The sequence below is a fragment of the Marmota marmota genome, unplaced genomic scaffold (assembly GCF_001458135.2).
Source record: "Marmota marmota marmota unplaced genomic scaffold, marMar, whole genome shotgun sequence".
Lineage (NCBI taxonomy): Eukaryota > Metazoa > Chordata > Mammalia > Rodentia > Sciuridae > Marmota > Marmota marmota.
The window spans coordinates 17,409,135-17,425,964 of record NW_025999999.1 but is presented as its reverse complement, the minus strand read 5'-3'; the positions used below and the strand labels follow the sequence as shown (position 1 = coordinate 17,425,964).

Below are 16,830 nucleotides of genomic sequence, written 5' to 3'. Positions count from 1 at the left end.
CAACATCCTCATGCAGAGGTCCACACTTACATACGCTCAATAAATCCCTGTTTTTCATTACTCCTAATGGCTCTGCTTCTCTTATCAAACCATGACTAATACTAAAACCCTACATCCTTGTTTTGGTCCTACCTCTACTATTACGTGTATGAAATCTTCAGCTACCCACAGGCAGTTTCCCTATCATCCCTAGTTGGATGAAGCTCTCCCTAAGGTATATTTACCAGGAAGGACACATGAGCACGATATTCTGAGTTCCTGGACACTCAAACTGTTTTTCACAGCTTTGACTGATGCTTTAACACACGGTTGGATACAGTATCCTTGGTTTTCTCCTGAAATGCTTGCTTGTATCCTGTTTGTGAAAAGTCTGACAAGTCTTGATAACATGTCTTCTTTGCAAGTCATCTTTTTGTCCCAGGTCTTGAGTTTTTTTTATTTTTCTTTCTTTCAATAGTTTTATTGGGATACTGCTTGAACTGTTTTGGGTCAATTTTCCCTTGTACCTGGTAGGAGCCCTCAATACGTAGATTCAAGTTTTCTTTCATTCACACTAAGTTTTCTTAAATTCTAATTTTAGTTATTACACTGGTTCTGGCCAGTTGTCTTGATTTTCTTGAGTATCTCCAAGTAGTCTTATGTTGGACCTCCTTTGTCCACCTACCAATTCAATCATTTTTTTTCTAAATCTTTGAACTTTTTTGTTTAGTTCATTTTCCGTCTCCAGGCTTTCTTTTTCCCCTTCTTTACTTAAATATCCCTTAGTACATTTTTATATGAATTATTGTCCCTTGAGTGCCTTATAATTTAGTTTTCAATTGTAATATAATTTTGAACTTTTCCTTCCTTTTCTTTCCTGATCTCAATCAACACACATTTCTTCTTTTTTTGTCTTTTTCTTAGTTTTTCAATTTCTGAATCCAGTTATTTTTTCATTATTCCTAAATGCTGTTTGAGGATATTTAATTCAGTATGGAGGAAGTGTTATAGTTTTTGTCAATTTTGTGATTGGTAAAGTGAGACTTTGCATCAACATTTCAACTCTGAATTGCATTCTCAGCTTTCCCCGGTTCTATACGGATGTGATCTGCGTTTCCTATTCCTCTTCATTTTGTGGGCAGGTTCCCAGCTTGAGAGTGCCCTCTTCTGACAGTTCCTTTTTTTCTGTGAGGTTTTATTGATGGATAGCATCTCTGAAGGGAGGAGTGTGTCTTTCTCTTTTGTTTCTGCTAGATCCTAAACTTTTCCCTCTTATTTCCTTCTTCTCCTTCAGCTGCCCATCTCAAGGGATGGCAAATCTGCAACATATGGAATTTTCTCCTCAAAGCAATGCTCCTCCCATGGAAGAAATGCTTCCATCCTAGCCCTGTATTCTTTTTTGTTTTTTGTGGTGCTGGGTATTGAACCCAGGGCTTTACGCATGCAAGGCAAGTATTCTACCAACTGAGCTATATGCCCAGCCCCTGCCTGTATTCTTTCAGAGCTGGTAATACATTCAAATCTGTGTTGAATCTGGGCACTTTATACTGGAGTTTCTCTTTCTGGGGGTGAGGAGGTTATTCTGTTTTTGCTTTGTTTGCCTGAGACCTTTAATCCACTTACTTTTTCTTGAGGAGTCTTTTAATCCTCTGTCCCTGTTCTTAGCACCTGCAGGCTTGTAGCAGCAGGACCTTTCCTGGTATTTAGTTTATTTCCCAACTTACATGTGATGTGAAGGCCATGATATTCTGTCTCCTAGTATTATAAACTGCAGGGTCAGATATTGTTTTATTTGCTCTCCTTGTCGTTTTTATGTTTGGGGAGGGTAGGGAAGGAGTGGAAAGGTTTAAAATTAGGTGGCCACCATTCTCCAAACCTGGAAGTAGCACTGACAGATTATTGTTTAAAGTATGTTTTAGCTTTTATATTGCTCACTGATTAAATAAATGTAATTGAGTTCTAAAACCAGTCCCTTACTTAATGGAGAAATGTAAGCAGTATTTTTCTTTCTCTTTTTCTTTCTTTTTTCAGTACTGGGGATTAAACTCAGGGGCACCACTGAGCCACCCCAGCCCTTTTTTTATATTTTACTTAGAGGCAGCAACTCGCTGAGTCACTTAGGGCCTCCCTAAGTTGCTGAGGCTTATACATATTACATATCTGCAACAATTACTATCCATCACAATCCACTGTACGTTTTCCTACTAATCAATATACCTCAACATTTCCTGAGGGTGTTCACTAGGTGAAGAGAGTGAAGGAGATTCCAGGGAGGAAAGTCAGCACATGCAAAGAGGTCACAAGGAAGAAGAGACAGAAGTGGCCAAGAAGAAAACAAAAGGTGAGCAAGGGATGGATGAGAATAAGGAGAGAGGGTCAACCTTAAAGTCAAAAAGGATTAGATCTTCAGCCTCAGGGCAATGGAAGTCATTTGGGGATGAAATCCAAGTCTCAAAGGCTCTCCCAACAAAACCAGAGGCTGAGGTTGTAGCTCAGTGGTAAAGCGCTTGCCTAGCACGTGAGGGACTACAGATCTGCTATATCCACTCTTGTCCACTACTGACTTATCTACCCAGGAGTCAGACTGAACTTCTAAAAAATGCGAATCTGATTATGCCCGCCCCCCGAGAGAAAACCCCTCTCTGGTTTTCCACAGTGCTTAGTATAACAACCAATCTCATCTCTCCAGAATCTTCTCCACACTTTTCTCTTCCCCCAGAGTGTTTTAGCAACCTGGCTTTCTTTTACTTCATCAAGAATTATCACTACTAGTGGTCCTCCCTTATCCATTTTCCATGGTTTTAGTCACCTGCAGTATGATCATAGCCTGAAAATTACAGAAATAAACAATTCAAATGTTTTCATTGTGTGCTCTTCTAAGTATGTGATGAAATCTCATACCTTCCCACTCCACCTTAGGACATAAATCATGCATTTATCCAGGGTATCCACACTGTATATGCTACCCACTTGTCTAAGTTACCAGATCAACTGTCACAGTATCACACAGTGTTCTAGTAACCCTTATATTACTTCATCATGGTCCCAAAGTGCAGAAGTAGTGATACTGATAATTCACATCTGCCAAAGAGAAACGATTCTTTTGAGTGAACACACGAAAGTTCTTGACTTAATAAGGAAAGAAAAAAAATTGTATGGCAAGGTTGTTAAGATCTATGGTCAGAATGCATTTTTTACTAGTCAGACTGTGAAGAAGAAAAAAGAAATTGATGCTAATTTTGCTGTCAAATCTTAAACTGCTAAAGTTATTTATGCCACAGTGTATGATAACTGCTTAGTAATAATGGAAGAGGGTGACAGGTTATAAGGTTCAGCACAAGCAGTGGTTTTGAGAACCCCTGGGGTCTGGACCATATCCCCATGTCAAGGAAGATGACTATGTTCCCCTGGCTTTCAGGCCCTGATACCTAGTGTTCCCTCTGTCTAGAATGTTCTCACCCTCTGTCACCTTCAAAAGCCATGCTTGTCTTGTACACCTCAGGCTCAATTTTTACTTTCGTAAGAGAGCTTTTTTTAAGCTTAAACCAGATTAAACCCCATTATTGCCTTTGTGGCATCCTGTAATTTTCCCTTTTAGCACTAATGAGAAACTACACAAATATGTATGTGATTATTCAATTATATGCCTCCCCTGTAAACTATAATTTTTGTTACTCACATAGGGATCATGCATATTTTATTATTCACCTCACAGCACACAGTACATAAATAGGAAATAAATGAACAGACAGGATTAAATACTGAAGAGATGTACATTTTTATAAATTTATGTGACACATAATCCAAATAGGACATCTATAATGATCATATACAAAGTCCACTGCAAGGTATCTACACTTCCCTTTTCGGTTTTAAGAACTTGAAAGTATAGAGATTTTTAAAAACTATTTTGCTTTTTCTATTCATCATACATTATAAACATACATATTTTATATATGAAAGTTAGGTTGGAAAAGTTTCTTCCCTTTGGGAATCTTTTGCCCACACAAAGATCAAAACTACTCCATTAAGTATAGAAGAAAAGAAAAACAAAGAGAAGGAAGGAGGAAAGGAGAGAGAATAAGGAGGTAGGAGGGGAAGGAGGCAAGAAGAAATATCAAAACTTATAATTGCTTCTAAAATATTAGTAATACAATAACTTTTTAAGATAAATCATTTTAAAAGCTTCAAAGGTCTTATTTTTCACATTTATACACATATATTGAATACAAATCTATCACAACTGCATATGCCATTTTAGTAGATAGTGTAACAATCTGGGTAAATAAAAGTCCTGAGAATATGAGGGCATTTTTGAAGGCGGTAGAAGGAGACATTCTGATATCTAAAAGAGAAGCAAGACTTCACTAGACAACAGGCTTGGAGATCATTCCAGGCACAGGGAACACTGTGGGTCATGGAACTGAAGTAACAGGACATGGAAGGAACTAAAGGAAAGCCAGGAGGCTAGAACAGCTTGAGGGAAGAGAAGAAGGTGTGGAGAAGATGTGGAGAGGAGGTAGAAGAGCTGTGGAAAACAGGAAATAAAAGGATCAAAATCACTTCAATGTAGACTGAAGCAGAGAACAGAAGCAAATTTGAAAGACAACAAAAAGCTGACATGAGGCCACTGTTCACGCTAAAAACCCTGAAAATTTGTCACAAATTGACCAATATTTTTAGGGTACCTTAACTGTACAAGGACACAAAATAATAGCTGAAGAAGCAAATATAAAGTATGTGCATAAAAGAGTTAACAGAGCAGGCCTGGCGGCCTGAAGGGCCTCTTTCTAAGAGGGCTCCATCCTGGCTCCAGGAGGGTAAACTGTGGGACGGTTCTCAGAACTGGCAAGAGTGGCTCCCTCTGCCCACACTGTTTGCACAAACAATACAGTTTAAGCTGAACACCTGCTGTCCTTCTGGGAGTCTGGAATTTTGGAACATGCCAGCAGGCAAGAGATGCCCACATGATCAGCCCCCAACGAAAACCTTAGGTGTTAAGCTGTTAATAAGTGTCCCTGGTTGGCAGCAACTCCAATGTGTCTCTCAATTTTCTTTGCTGAGGGAATTAAGGGTACGCTGTATGAGGACTTGGGAGTCTTGTGCCTGGTCTCCACTGGACTCAGCCCCATGCATCTTTCCCTTCCCTGATTTTGCTTTGCATTCTTTCACTGTAATAAACCACAGGCAAGGGCACCCCTCTACAAGGAATCTTGTTGAGTCCTACGACTAAATTAAACAATGGTGATTTGGGGAACCCTGATAAAAATGAAACTATTTATTAATTCATTTAAAGGCTTAGTTTTACTATAACATTAGAAGTACTTTATTCTGTACATTAAAGTACTTTAATATTTAGTAAAATATTACACACAAAAAAGCATATACTATATGATAGAATGCTAATATTTACTTAATAGTAACCTGACGTTCAGGTTTTTAACAGTCTGATTTAGTTATACACTAACATACGCCAGGCAATCACATGTTAAAATATGCAAAATCTTCCTGATAAATGTTTTCTTATAAAACAAAAGGCACTGTGCTAAATCTGGGTGCTATAGAATAACATACCAATATATAAAGCATAAAGTTAAAAAAACTTAGAAACTCTCTAGTAGTAAAAGAAACTGCTGAAGTTTAATATATAATGTGCTAAAGTATTATGAATTAGTGACTTTAGGACAGTTACATTCTTAAAAAATGTTTAAGTATCAGAATGACTCATCACTATTAAGCATCATTTACCTTTTTCTTTAAGTCTCTTTGCATCTGTCATTTCTCATAGACTATGAGAAACTGCAAACCTGAGTTTGTTTATTTTGCAGTACTGGGGATTAAACTCAGAGCCCCCCATATGCTAGACAAGTATTGATCTATATTCTCTGGCCTTTTTATTTTGAGGCAAGGTATCACTAAACTGATCAACCTAGCTTCAAACTTGTGATCCTCCTGCCTCAGCCTCTGGAGTTGCATTACAGGCGTGTACCACAATGTCTGGCCAACATTGAGATTAGAGGCATGTTCTACCATGTCCAGGTAAATCTGAGTTTAAAAGCTATTTTACAGAGGAAAGAGACTGGGTTTTAAACTGGGTCTCTTTTAAGGTGTTTTGAATTAATAAGCACTTCCTCATTAGGAAGAGAAATTCTGGCTTACTCAGAAGATGAACAGAACATTCCACAGAATTTAAAATACACTACAGAATGACACTTCAAGAACATAAATAGCACTGCACCAGATATGTTCAGAAACATATCAGGTAGTAATAGAAGAAGACATTTAGCTACAAGAAAGCACAGCTAATTAAGTGACAGCTTACTGAACTTTCATGTGGTAATCTCTGTGTATACCTTCTTTTGTGAATATGAATTAACTTATCTTTTGACAATATAAAAATCTTTTAAGTTACCCAGGATTTCCATATAGTAGCATATTGTTGAAGTATGTTACTTTGAAATTACAAAGTTGAGACCACTTTCAAAGCATTTTTTTAAATGCTTAAAAATTTATTTCACAAACAATATTCTAACAGCCAAATGCAGAAAAACAAATTAGTCAGTCAGTCTACTGTCCCACTCTATCAAATGAGCTATCTGGGTAACAAATCCTACTCAATGGTATGCTAGTAACTAGCTCATTGAAGGTAGGGGGAGAGGAATGAAAGCAAAAAAAAAAAAAAAAACAGTTCAGAAAAACCAAAACCCTGATTTGAAGCATTTGTTGATCCTGTGAGGTAAATATATCCAGTATGGAAGATTTCAAGCTCACACTGGCTCATCAGACTTACATATTCAACAAATGGCCTTTACGAGCCTGTAGCAATCAGTGCTGATGCACTGCTTGCACAGACCCGCCCCCACCCCCGCAGAGGGCACAAACGCATCCTTAAAATAATCATTTTTAAAATAGGGGTTAAAACGCCATATTTATGTTATTATGTTTTTTTCCATTAAAATTTACTATATTAACTATTTTAAAGTATTCAATTCAGAGCACTGTTGTGTGCAGCCATTACATACATCTCCTGAACACTTTTCATCTCGCAAAACAGAAGCTGTGCCCATTAAACAGAATTCCCATTCTCCCTCCCCCAATAACAGCACCCCACTTTCTGTCTCTATGATTCTGACAGTTATTAGTACCTCATGTAAGTAGAATCATGTGGAATTTGTTTTTTTGCATAAAGCCTTCAAGTATCATCTGTTTGTTTACTATTTAAGACTGAATTCTATGTAAGTGTGCACAAGTGTGTAAGCTTTGTTTACTCTGGTACTGGTGACTGAACACAGGAGAACTTTGCCACTGAGCTCCATCTCCACCCATCCCTTTTTAATTTTTACACTGAGATAGGGTTTTGCTGAGTTGCTGAGGCTGGCCTCGACTTGCCAACCTCCTGCCTCAGCCTCCCTGGTAGCTGGGATTTCAGGCATGTGTCACCACACTCAACTAAGGCTGAATGATATTTCAATGCATGCATAGCTCACATTCCATATCTTAGCTGTTATGAATAATGCTACTTGAGAAGTCTATTCAGATCTTCTTTTCTTCAGTTTAGTCTTTTCATCTGGGTTACCCAATTTGTCTGGCATTTTCTTATAATCTGTTTTACTTCTATAAAAAAATAAAAATGTCCCTAATTTTATTTTTGATTTTAGCAATTTGAGCCTCCTCTTTTTTTTTTTAATTTTAGTTCATCTAGTTAAGTTTGTTAAATGTGTTGATATTTTCAAAGAACCAATTTTTGACCTTTATTATTTTTCTACTTACTATCTATTTTGTCTCTCTCTTCCCAAACCTTTATTGTTTCCTTCTGCTAGCTTACAGTTTAGCTAGTTCTTCTAATTCCTTAAGCCTGAAAGTCAGTTACTTATTTAAAGTATTTCTTGTTTCCTAATGTAAGCATTTGTGACTACAAACTCCCCTCTTAGAAATCTAAAACTAAAAAAAAAAAAAAAAGTTTCCATAAATCTTTTAACTTTGTAATTTTACTTCTGTTATTGATTTCCAACTGCATTCTATCATGATCAGAGAACATACTTTGTAAAGTATCTTTTTAAATCTTCTGAAACTTACTTTGTGGTCTAATATATGATTCATCCTGGAAAATGTCTGTGGAGAGCCATCCGTGGACTATATGTGGTCCAAATCGGCATGGAAACCCACTGAATAGGAAAATGTGGTATTTGGGAACTTCCAGTGTCAATCCCGCTAGTAAGATCACCCAGATACATGTGAACCTGACTCTACCAGGTCCCACACAGCACCAGAGATGGGGTGACCTGCTGTGGCCACACAGCCTCTCTGAGATGAGTGCAGCCTGTCAAGATGCCAATCAAACTGCTAGACTGCAAGACATCATGAAGCAAGACTCCACCCCTGAAACCTTATCCCTCCCTTTGATGCACCCTCTTAAATAAAACCACCGGAGCCATTTTCAAATTGTTCAGCTCCAGCTCCTATGTGGGCTGGACCTATCAGGTGCTTTTAAAACTATTTTTCTGACTTTGTTTTTTATTTCTTCACTAATTATTTCAGACTTTATTTTCTCAGGGGGCTTATCTCCTCCTGAACAGGAAAAATTACCTTAGTGAAGTGCTGGCCACCTTTCGATAAAATGTCCCACATACACTTGAAAAGAATTGTTTTATCTTGTCAGATCTGGTTGGTTTATTGTGCTGTTGGAGTCTTTTATTTCCTCATCTTCCATCTGGTTGCTCTACTGAGAATGGTGTACTGATTCCTCCAACTACCACTGGAGAACATGTGTTTCTCCCCTCAATCTTTGTCTCATGTATTTTGATAGTTTGTTAATAAGTGCATAAGTTTTTATCTAGTTCTATTGATCTTTTATCAACACATAATGACCTCTGGTCCTTTTTGTCCAATATTAACACAGTCTCCTCTGTGCTCTTTGAGAGATTATTTGCAAGAATTGCCCAGTCCATCATTTTACTTTCAACCTGTTTGTATCTGGGGATCTAAAGTGAGCCTCCTGTAGACCACATATGGGTGGATTATGTTTTTATACACTTTGCCAGCCTCTGCCTTTTGATTAGAGAGCTTAAACCATTTACACTTAAAGTAATTACTGATAAGGGAACAATGACTTTTGTCATGCTGCTATTTGTTTCCTACACAACCTCAGAGCTTTTTTGTCCCTCATTTCACATATTCCCTTTTTTGGGGAGTGGGTACCGGGGATTGAACTTAGGGGCACTAGACCACTGAGCCATATCTGGGGATACCCAGACCTATTTTGTATTTTATTTAGAGACAGGGTCTCACTGAGTTAGTTGCTTAGAGCCTTGCTTTTGCAAGACTGGCTTTGAATTTGTGATCCTCCTGCCTCAGCCTCCCAAACCACTGGGATTACAGGCATGAGTCACTGTACCCAGTGACTTTTCTAGTGTTCAACATTGATTTTTTTTTAAGTAAATGTTTAAATTCCCTTATTTCCTTTTGTGCATATTCTTTAGCTGTGTGAGTGTGTGTGTGTGTGTGTATATGTGTGCGCGTGCGCACTTACCATGGAAATTATATTTAACATACGAAAGTTATCCTACTCCAATCTGAATTTGTACCAGGGTAACATCAATAACAAAAAAAGTATCATTTAACATTAACAATTCCATGCCCATCCCTTTCAATTCTTGAGATCACACAATAACATATTTAAACACTATGTATCTAAAATCATGAAGTGGTAAATTTGGGGGGCTTTGTGTTTTTTTTTTTTTTTGGCTGGGGGGGGGGGATGGGGTGCACTGGGGTANAATTAATTGATTGATTAAGTTTTTGGCACTGGGGATTGAATCCAGGGGCACTGAACCACTGAGACACATCCCCAATCCTTTTTATTTTTTGAGACAGGGTCTTGCTAAGTTGCTTAGGGCCTCACCAAATTGCTGAGGCTGGCTTTGAACTTTGATTCTCCTGCCTAAGCCCCCTGAGTTGCTAGGATTACAGGTGTACAACACTTCCCCCAGTTTTCACATTTCCCTGTTTCTCTGCATGCCTTGTAATTTTTTGGTTGGAAACCGAATAGTTGCATCAAATAATATGGTAATTCTCCCTTCCCCAAGATTCGTGGTCTGTTGTTATTTTGATTGTTTAGGGTGTCTCTGTCGAAGATCATCCTGACTGTAAACTTAAGGGCTTCTGGATCCCTTCTGAGTCTGCATCTTCCCTTGGGCAAGAACAATGACTTTCTAAGTTTCTTCATGATACAGATGGAACTGAATATCTTAGTCTTCGATGTCAGCCTCCCACAACAAGAAATAAAGGGGGAAAATAGGCACCAGCCCCTAAGATCCACCAGAAGTCACCTCAGTCATATGGGGAGGAGCTTGCCACAAAGTGGAAAGGTCAACAACAGTAGGCACTACCACTTGTCTGCACCTCTGTGACCAGATGGGGCATCAGCAAGCAGAGCACAGATCAGATATCTGTCATGGTGCTGGAGCTAAGGGCTGGGTAGCTGCTACTGTGCTCAGAGCTGAAAGTGATCAAAATGAAAGCACCTTGCAGTCCAAGGCCTCCGTGGAAGCTGGAAGCCTTTAACAGATTCCAGAATTCCAAATCAGACAGATTCTGCCAGTGCAAATGTTGTCTAGGTGGACATAAATTTGTTACTTTTTACTCCACCATCTCCCATGAGTTCTTTTTCTACTTAAAATGTATTTTACTTTTCAGAAGTGTATTTGCACATAAAAATCTAATTTCCCACAACACGCCTTCATAAAAATAATGTTTCCAATAAAGTGGTAGGCAATTAAGGGGTTTCCATTTGAGGAAATCAATGAACTTGCTGTAAGTATGGGGGGTTCACCAATTAAGTTTACCAAATGCAATTCAGGAGAACATCTTAGGTAGGAAATGGTTAACCCTGGGATTCTTAACCCAGTATGCGGTACCCTTCTAAAATGCAAACTCATCATCTCACCCTCCCATTAAAAAACCAAAGAATTCAAAAACAAGCTTTTACATCTCCAGATTCTCAAAGGAAGCAAAAGTCTAAACAGTTAAGAATGCTACACAAGGACTTCACAATGTGGTCCTAAACTGCTTCTGTCTCCTTTTATTTTTATGACAAGCCCTTATGATCCTGCCATATTAAATGATTCGCCTGTTCCTGGAGCAAGAATCTGACTCTTCTGGGCTCCCCTGCCTGTCTGGCCTAGCACTCCCTGGGCCAGCGTAGCCCTCTGCCTATTTTCATTCGCAGGTGCACCCCTGCTCACTTCTCAAGTTCTAGCTCAATCCTGTTTCTCTGAGAAGACTTTTTAATGTCTATAAGCAAAGCCAGATATCCCTTTCCTCAGGAGTTCAGTAATGCTTTTTATTCAACTTTGTTACACATTTACTCATCAGTTAGCAGAGTACAGTGCACATAATTCACGCTTTATAAGTGTGCCAGTTTGAATAAGAGACACAAACATCTAAAGTCCAGGGAATAATGATATATTTCTTCATAGAGATGAATTTTTGAAAATAGGATTTAGCCACTGGGAATATTTAAGTTCTTGATAAATCTTTTTTTTTTTTTTTTTAAGAGAGAGTGAGAGAGGGAGAGAGAGAGAGAGAAAGAATTTTAATATTTTTATTTTTTATTTTTTTTATTTTTTTAGTTATCGGCGGACACAACATCTTTGTATGTGGTGCTGAGGATCGAACCCGGGCCGCAGGCATGCCAGGCGAGCGCGCTACCGCTTGAGCCACATCCCCAGCCCTCATACTATTTTTTTAAAGTAAAAAAAATCTGATAATTTTTCAAACTTCTACAGCAAATACTAAATATAATCTCATTCACTTTTGGAATCTATAATACCATAAAGGAGGATTTCTAATGTGCTCTGAAAAACATTAACTGTAATAAATGGCTTTTTAATGAAGCAGAATGAAAGAAAAAGTATGTTATTTTGCATTCCACTGTAGTTCTTGTCATTTGATATTAACAGATATTTCTAGAGAATTGAGCTAGAACCTGCACTTCTTAATAAAAAATTTAAACCTTATATCACAATGAGAATAGTATAAAATCAGGGCCAGATGTTTCATTTTTTTCAAAGAACAAATTTAGGTAACTCTTTTAGACATACGAAAAGATCTTTTCAGACATCTGATCATGAAAAAAGAAAGTTGTGCCCTTATCCTTGGAGATAAGCCTTATCTAAATTCTGTTTTTGAGTTAGGCAAACCATCATCACTAAGTTAACCCTTCATGAAAAGGCACAGGGAGTTCTTAATCCATAGATTAGAGACTGCATTTAGAATCACTGAAGTCTTTCAAATGCTTTCTCCCATGAGCAAATGAGTCAGCAACTCGCCTATGCCAGGGCTATCTGTTAGAAACTCATCAAAGAGCAGATACCTTTATCGGAGTGCATGTGTTCCAGAGCATGGAGATCAGGCAACAGGTGAATACAGTTTATACAGCAGTAGGTGAAGAAATCAAGGATGACCACTTTCCCACAGAGATCCTTGTAGACAGAAATAGGTTCCTCTGTGTTCAGCCATTCTAACCCTGAAATTTACACAAAAAATTACAATAGTTAAAGGAAAAGTCAGATAATTTATCTGAAACTTTCCATTCAAATGTGAATCTTTGTTTTTTTCTAAGACTAGTGTAAATAGTCAAACACCTTAGGAGATATTCAAAGTCTGTGGCAGTTGAAATAAACATTATTTTGTTTATAAAAACCACTTTTTTCTACCAATCAAAAAGGCAAGTCTATAGAGGTTAAAGTCCAAAGAGAAAAGATAGAAGGAAAGGAGGGAATGAGGACCAGGTAGGGGAATAGGAGGCACAGAGGATGGGAAAGCTGCTTTTATGGGGAAGTATGCAAATATAGTAAGTAGCAGCTACTACATTATTTCAGAAGTAGTGTAACAGTCTGTGAAAGGGGCAAAAATATGTTTAGGCAGAAATGAGGAAATATCAAATATTAAGAAGATCTAATTGCATACACAATTAGGTATAAATGAGATATTGAGAATGCAGCTCAAGCTTAAAAACAGTAAGACAGGACTAACCAAAAAAAGGAGGAAAATGTTTGACATAAAAAATAACATACAAAATGCCTAAGCCAATCTCATAAGAGAAGCTGAAATGTTTTAGTCAGATGAGACCATAAGTAAATACAAAATAAAATATTTTAAATACAAAGTTGGAAGTAACATTAATATTGATGAAGAATGAGTTCCCTTCCCTTCAAAGAAAAATAGGATCTTACTGATCTGTACTTTTGTAAAACAGAATTTATAACTGACTATGATTCAAATTTTAACTCTCTACTATGATGATTTTGTTAAACTAATACTAAAAGTACAGCATCCCCATTTAACCAATTTAAGAAAATAAAGATAAATTCATTGCATATAAGTAAAAGTAGCTATTAAAAACATTTATTGCATATTGAGTTGGAAAATATTCGATAGCAACTTAAAACCAAAACTAGGTGGTATAAATACATATAGTACTTATCCACAGAAGCTGTGGGCCAAACCCCCAGTGGACACCTGAAAATACCAACAGCATTAAACCTTAACATCTCAAGCCTTTTCCATTGCAACTGAACACATCATGTTCCAGGCCCCAGTGACTTCTGCAGTTTGAGGTGTGACAGCATAACAAGCACCAATCACTTTTTCCTTCCTCACAATTTGACAGATAAGAGATTACTTCTTACCATAGGTCTTAGCAACCTCAGCATGGGATTTTTTTCTTATTGAGAACTTTCACCCTTTCACTTAAAGAAAGTCCTTTATAGCTTCTCTGTGGCATATCTGAATCGCCAGAATCACTACTCTTGCACTCGGGGACCATTTTTCATTAAAATAGGGGTTACTTGAGCATAGCACTGCGGTACTGCTACATTCAATCTGATAACCAGGACAACTACTAAGTGTCAGAGAGTGGGCAGAATACAGAGCAGGGATACAGACAAGGGGATGTTTCACATCAAAGGACAAAGGGATGATTCACATCCTGGGCAGGACACAGCAGGAAGGCATGAGATTTCATCCAGCTACTCAGAACAGAACACAACTTAGAACTTATGAATTATTTAATTTGGAATTTTCCATTTAATATTTTTGGACTGCAGTTGACCACAGGTAACCGAAACCTCATACAAGGGGGCCTAATATAGTAAAAACAAATTACTACTAATAGTAACAGGAATTACTTAATTAAAATAAAATTCTAGAAGAAAATTTCCAAATCAAACCAATATTTCTACCAATAGGCTTAACTAGTGAGGTTTCAGGGTAGTTCTATTATCCATTTTGATAAAAGTGTTAATTATGTGCCAGATCAAGCAATTATACAGAACTATTAGATACCTACTAATCATATATATATTTTTTTCTTTTTTTCTTTTTTTTTTTTTTTAAGGCAGCAATTGAACACAGAGATGCTTTTGTTTTGGGTAGTACCAGGAGTTGAACCCAAGGGCACTTAATCACTGAGATATCCCTACCCCTTCTTTTTTTATTATTATTTTTTATTTTGAGACAGGGTCTCATTGAGTTGCATAGGGCCTCACTAAGTTGCTGAGGCTGTCTTTAAACTTGTGATTCTCCTGCCTCAGACTCCCAAGTCACTGAAATTATAGGTGTGCACCACCATGCCTAGTTTATACCTAACAATTAATGAAAATTTCATATTCTACTTGCAAGATATTTATTTATAAATCTGCTTCAATGACTTTTCTATATATTGTCCAGAGTACTTAAGTTGAGAGCTTAGGGAAGAAATTATATTTTAGTTGTTGTGCTAGATCCTTAATAATAATGGTGTAACGTATTTGATATTAAATGCATTTTATCATAAAAAATGAATGCAATAAGCTGCTAACATTTAGTAAGCTCTCCTGTTAATTAAGAACTTTACATATATGCCCTCCATATAATATCCTGAAAGTACTAGTTCCACTTCACAAATGAGAAAAGGCTTGGAGAAGTTTAGTAACTTGCTCAAAAATCGCACAGCTAACAGAGTAATAGGAATTTAGTCCCAGACCTGCCTGAATCCATCCATTACACTGCAAGGCCTCCCATAAACATTGTTTCTTCTAAAAAATGGACCAAGAACTCAGTTTTTGAGATAAAGTTATGTTTACGACTTGATTACAGTATACTAATAAGCCAAGAAAATATTCATTTCTAGCATTCTGTTCTCAATAATGAGGTTGAGTAGAAAAATTAGACTTTGTATTTGACAAAGTCTGATTACTTTATTATGTGTATTCCTTATGGGTCACAGAGGCCAAACCTCTTCATTATATATATACATATATATATATACACACACACACACACACACACATACATACACACACATTACTATAAATATAAACAAGATTAGAAAACAAAAACACTCCAAAACCCTAGCTGGTGGCTTCCTAGTTATAACTATATAGCTATAACTATAGTTAACTAGTTATATTATAACTAATAGCTGCCTTTTTACAGGGTTTTTACAAAATATGCATACATTTGCACATATATACATACAATATTTTTGAAGTTTCTGATGGGATAAGCACTCAAGCATTCATGTACCCAGTTCTATGTGTGTGTGTGGGGTGGGGGGAGGTTTCCTGGATATTCAAACCAGGAGCAGTCTGTCTCTACATCTCTAGCCCTTTTTAGAATTTATTAATTTAAAAAAAAAAAAAACTCTAGTGCTTAAATTTTTTGCATTTTTGGGAACTGAATCCAGGCACACTTCACCACTGAGCTCCACCTCCAGCCCTTTTTATTTTTATTTTTTAATTTTGAGACAGGATCTTTCTAAATTGCCAATACTGGATTTGAACTTGTAATCCTCCTGCCTCAGCCTGCAGTGTCCCTGGCATTACAATCTTGCACCACATGCACTCAGCTCATGCACCCAATTCTTTTGGAGGTATTCTCCAACATTTCAAATCCAATGTAAGATTAATAAAGGAAGCCGGTGGTGGCCATGGCTCACGCCTATAGTCTCAGCAGCTTGGGAGCCTGATGCAAGAGAATCCCAAGTTCAAAGCCAACTTCAGGAAGATAGCAAGACCCTGTCTCAAAAAATAAAAAGGGCTTGAGATGTAACTCAGGGGTAAAGCACCCCTGGGCTCAATCTACAGCGGGGGGGGGGGGGGGGTTAAGGCCAGCTTTGAGGTTGAGTGNGGGGGGGGGGGGGGGGGGGGGGGGGGGGGGGGGGGAAGCACTTTTGAAGGTGAGTGCAAAAGGTGTGCAAAGACACCCAAGACTGTCGTCAGAAGAGGTTAGCTATACCTCCCAGGAGATAACCGAACCCTGCCACAGCTAACCAATTAACTGTACATGTGGTTTCAGTGTCATGCCCGGACACATGCCAACACCACCAGACAAAACAATGCCACTCCCAAAGAAGGTAAGGAACGGTTTCATTTCAAACTGCACTGCTGGGAGTATCTATTCCCCTTAGGTTCCAAACGAGCACCCAGCCAGGATGCAAACCCTTGGAGACAGGCTATAAATGATTCAGATTTTAAAAATTAGAAGTTTCCCGACTTTGGGCCGAGGAAACCAGCAAACACGGGGTCTGCAGACCGTAACTCAACTCCGGCGGTCATTAGCTGCGCAAGTTACTCGGCCTTTTTGCGCCTCAGTTTCCTCCACTGTGAAACAGGACTTGTAAGAGCACTTTACTGGGCTCAGATAACGTCCCCTTAAGAGTTCAGCAGTGGTGGTGGCAAGCCGCGGTCAGTAAACGGCAGCCAGCAGGATGCAGAGCCGAGGGCCACCAGGCTGGGGCGACGGGCGGGAAGCACCGGGCGGCGAGCACAGTGCAACCACCGAGTTTCCTGAGCCGCGGCCGGACTCGGG

The 16,830-nt window shown here is 38.2% G+C and overlaps 1 protein-coding gene across 1 annotated transcript in view; it reads right to left on the bottom strand.

Annotated features, from left to right (window-relative positions):
• Positions 1-16,830, bottom strand: part of Nhlrc2 (NHL repeat containing 2) — a 57,902-nt gene that overhangs the window by 40,168 nt on the left and 904 nt on the right. Inside the window, exon 2 of the mRNA XM_015494870.2 lies at positions 12,353-12,505. Coding sequence (XP_015350356.1) covers positions 12,353-12,505 — 153 coding nt within the window. The remainder of the gene's footprint in view (positions 1-12,352; positions 12,506-16,830) is intronic.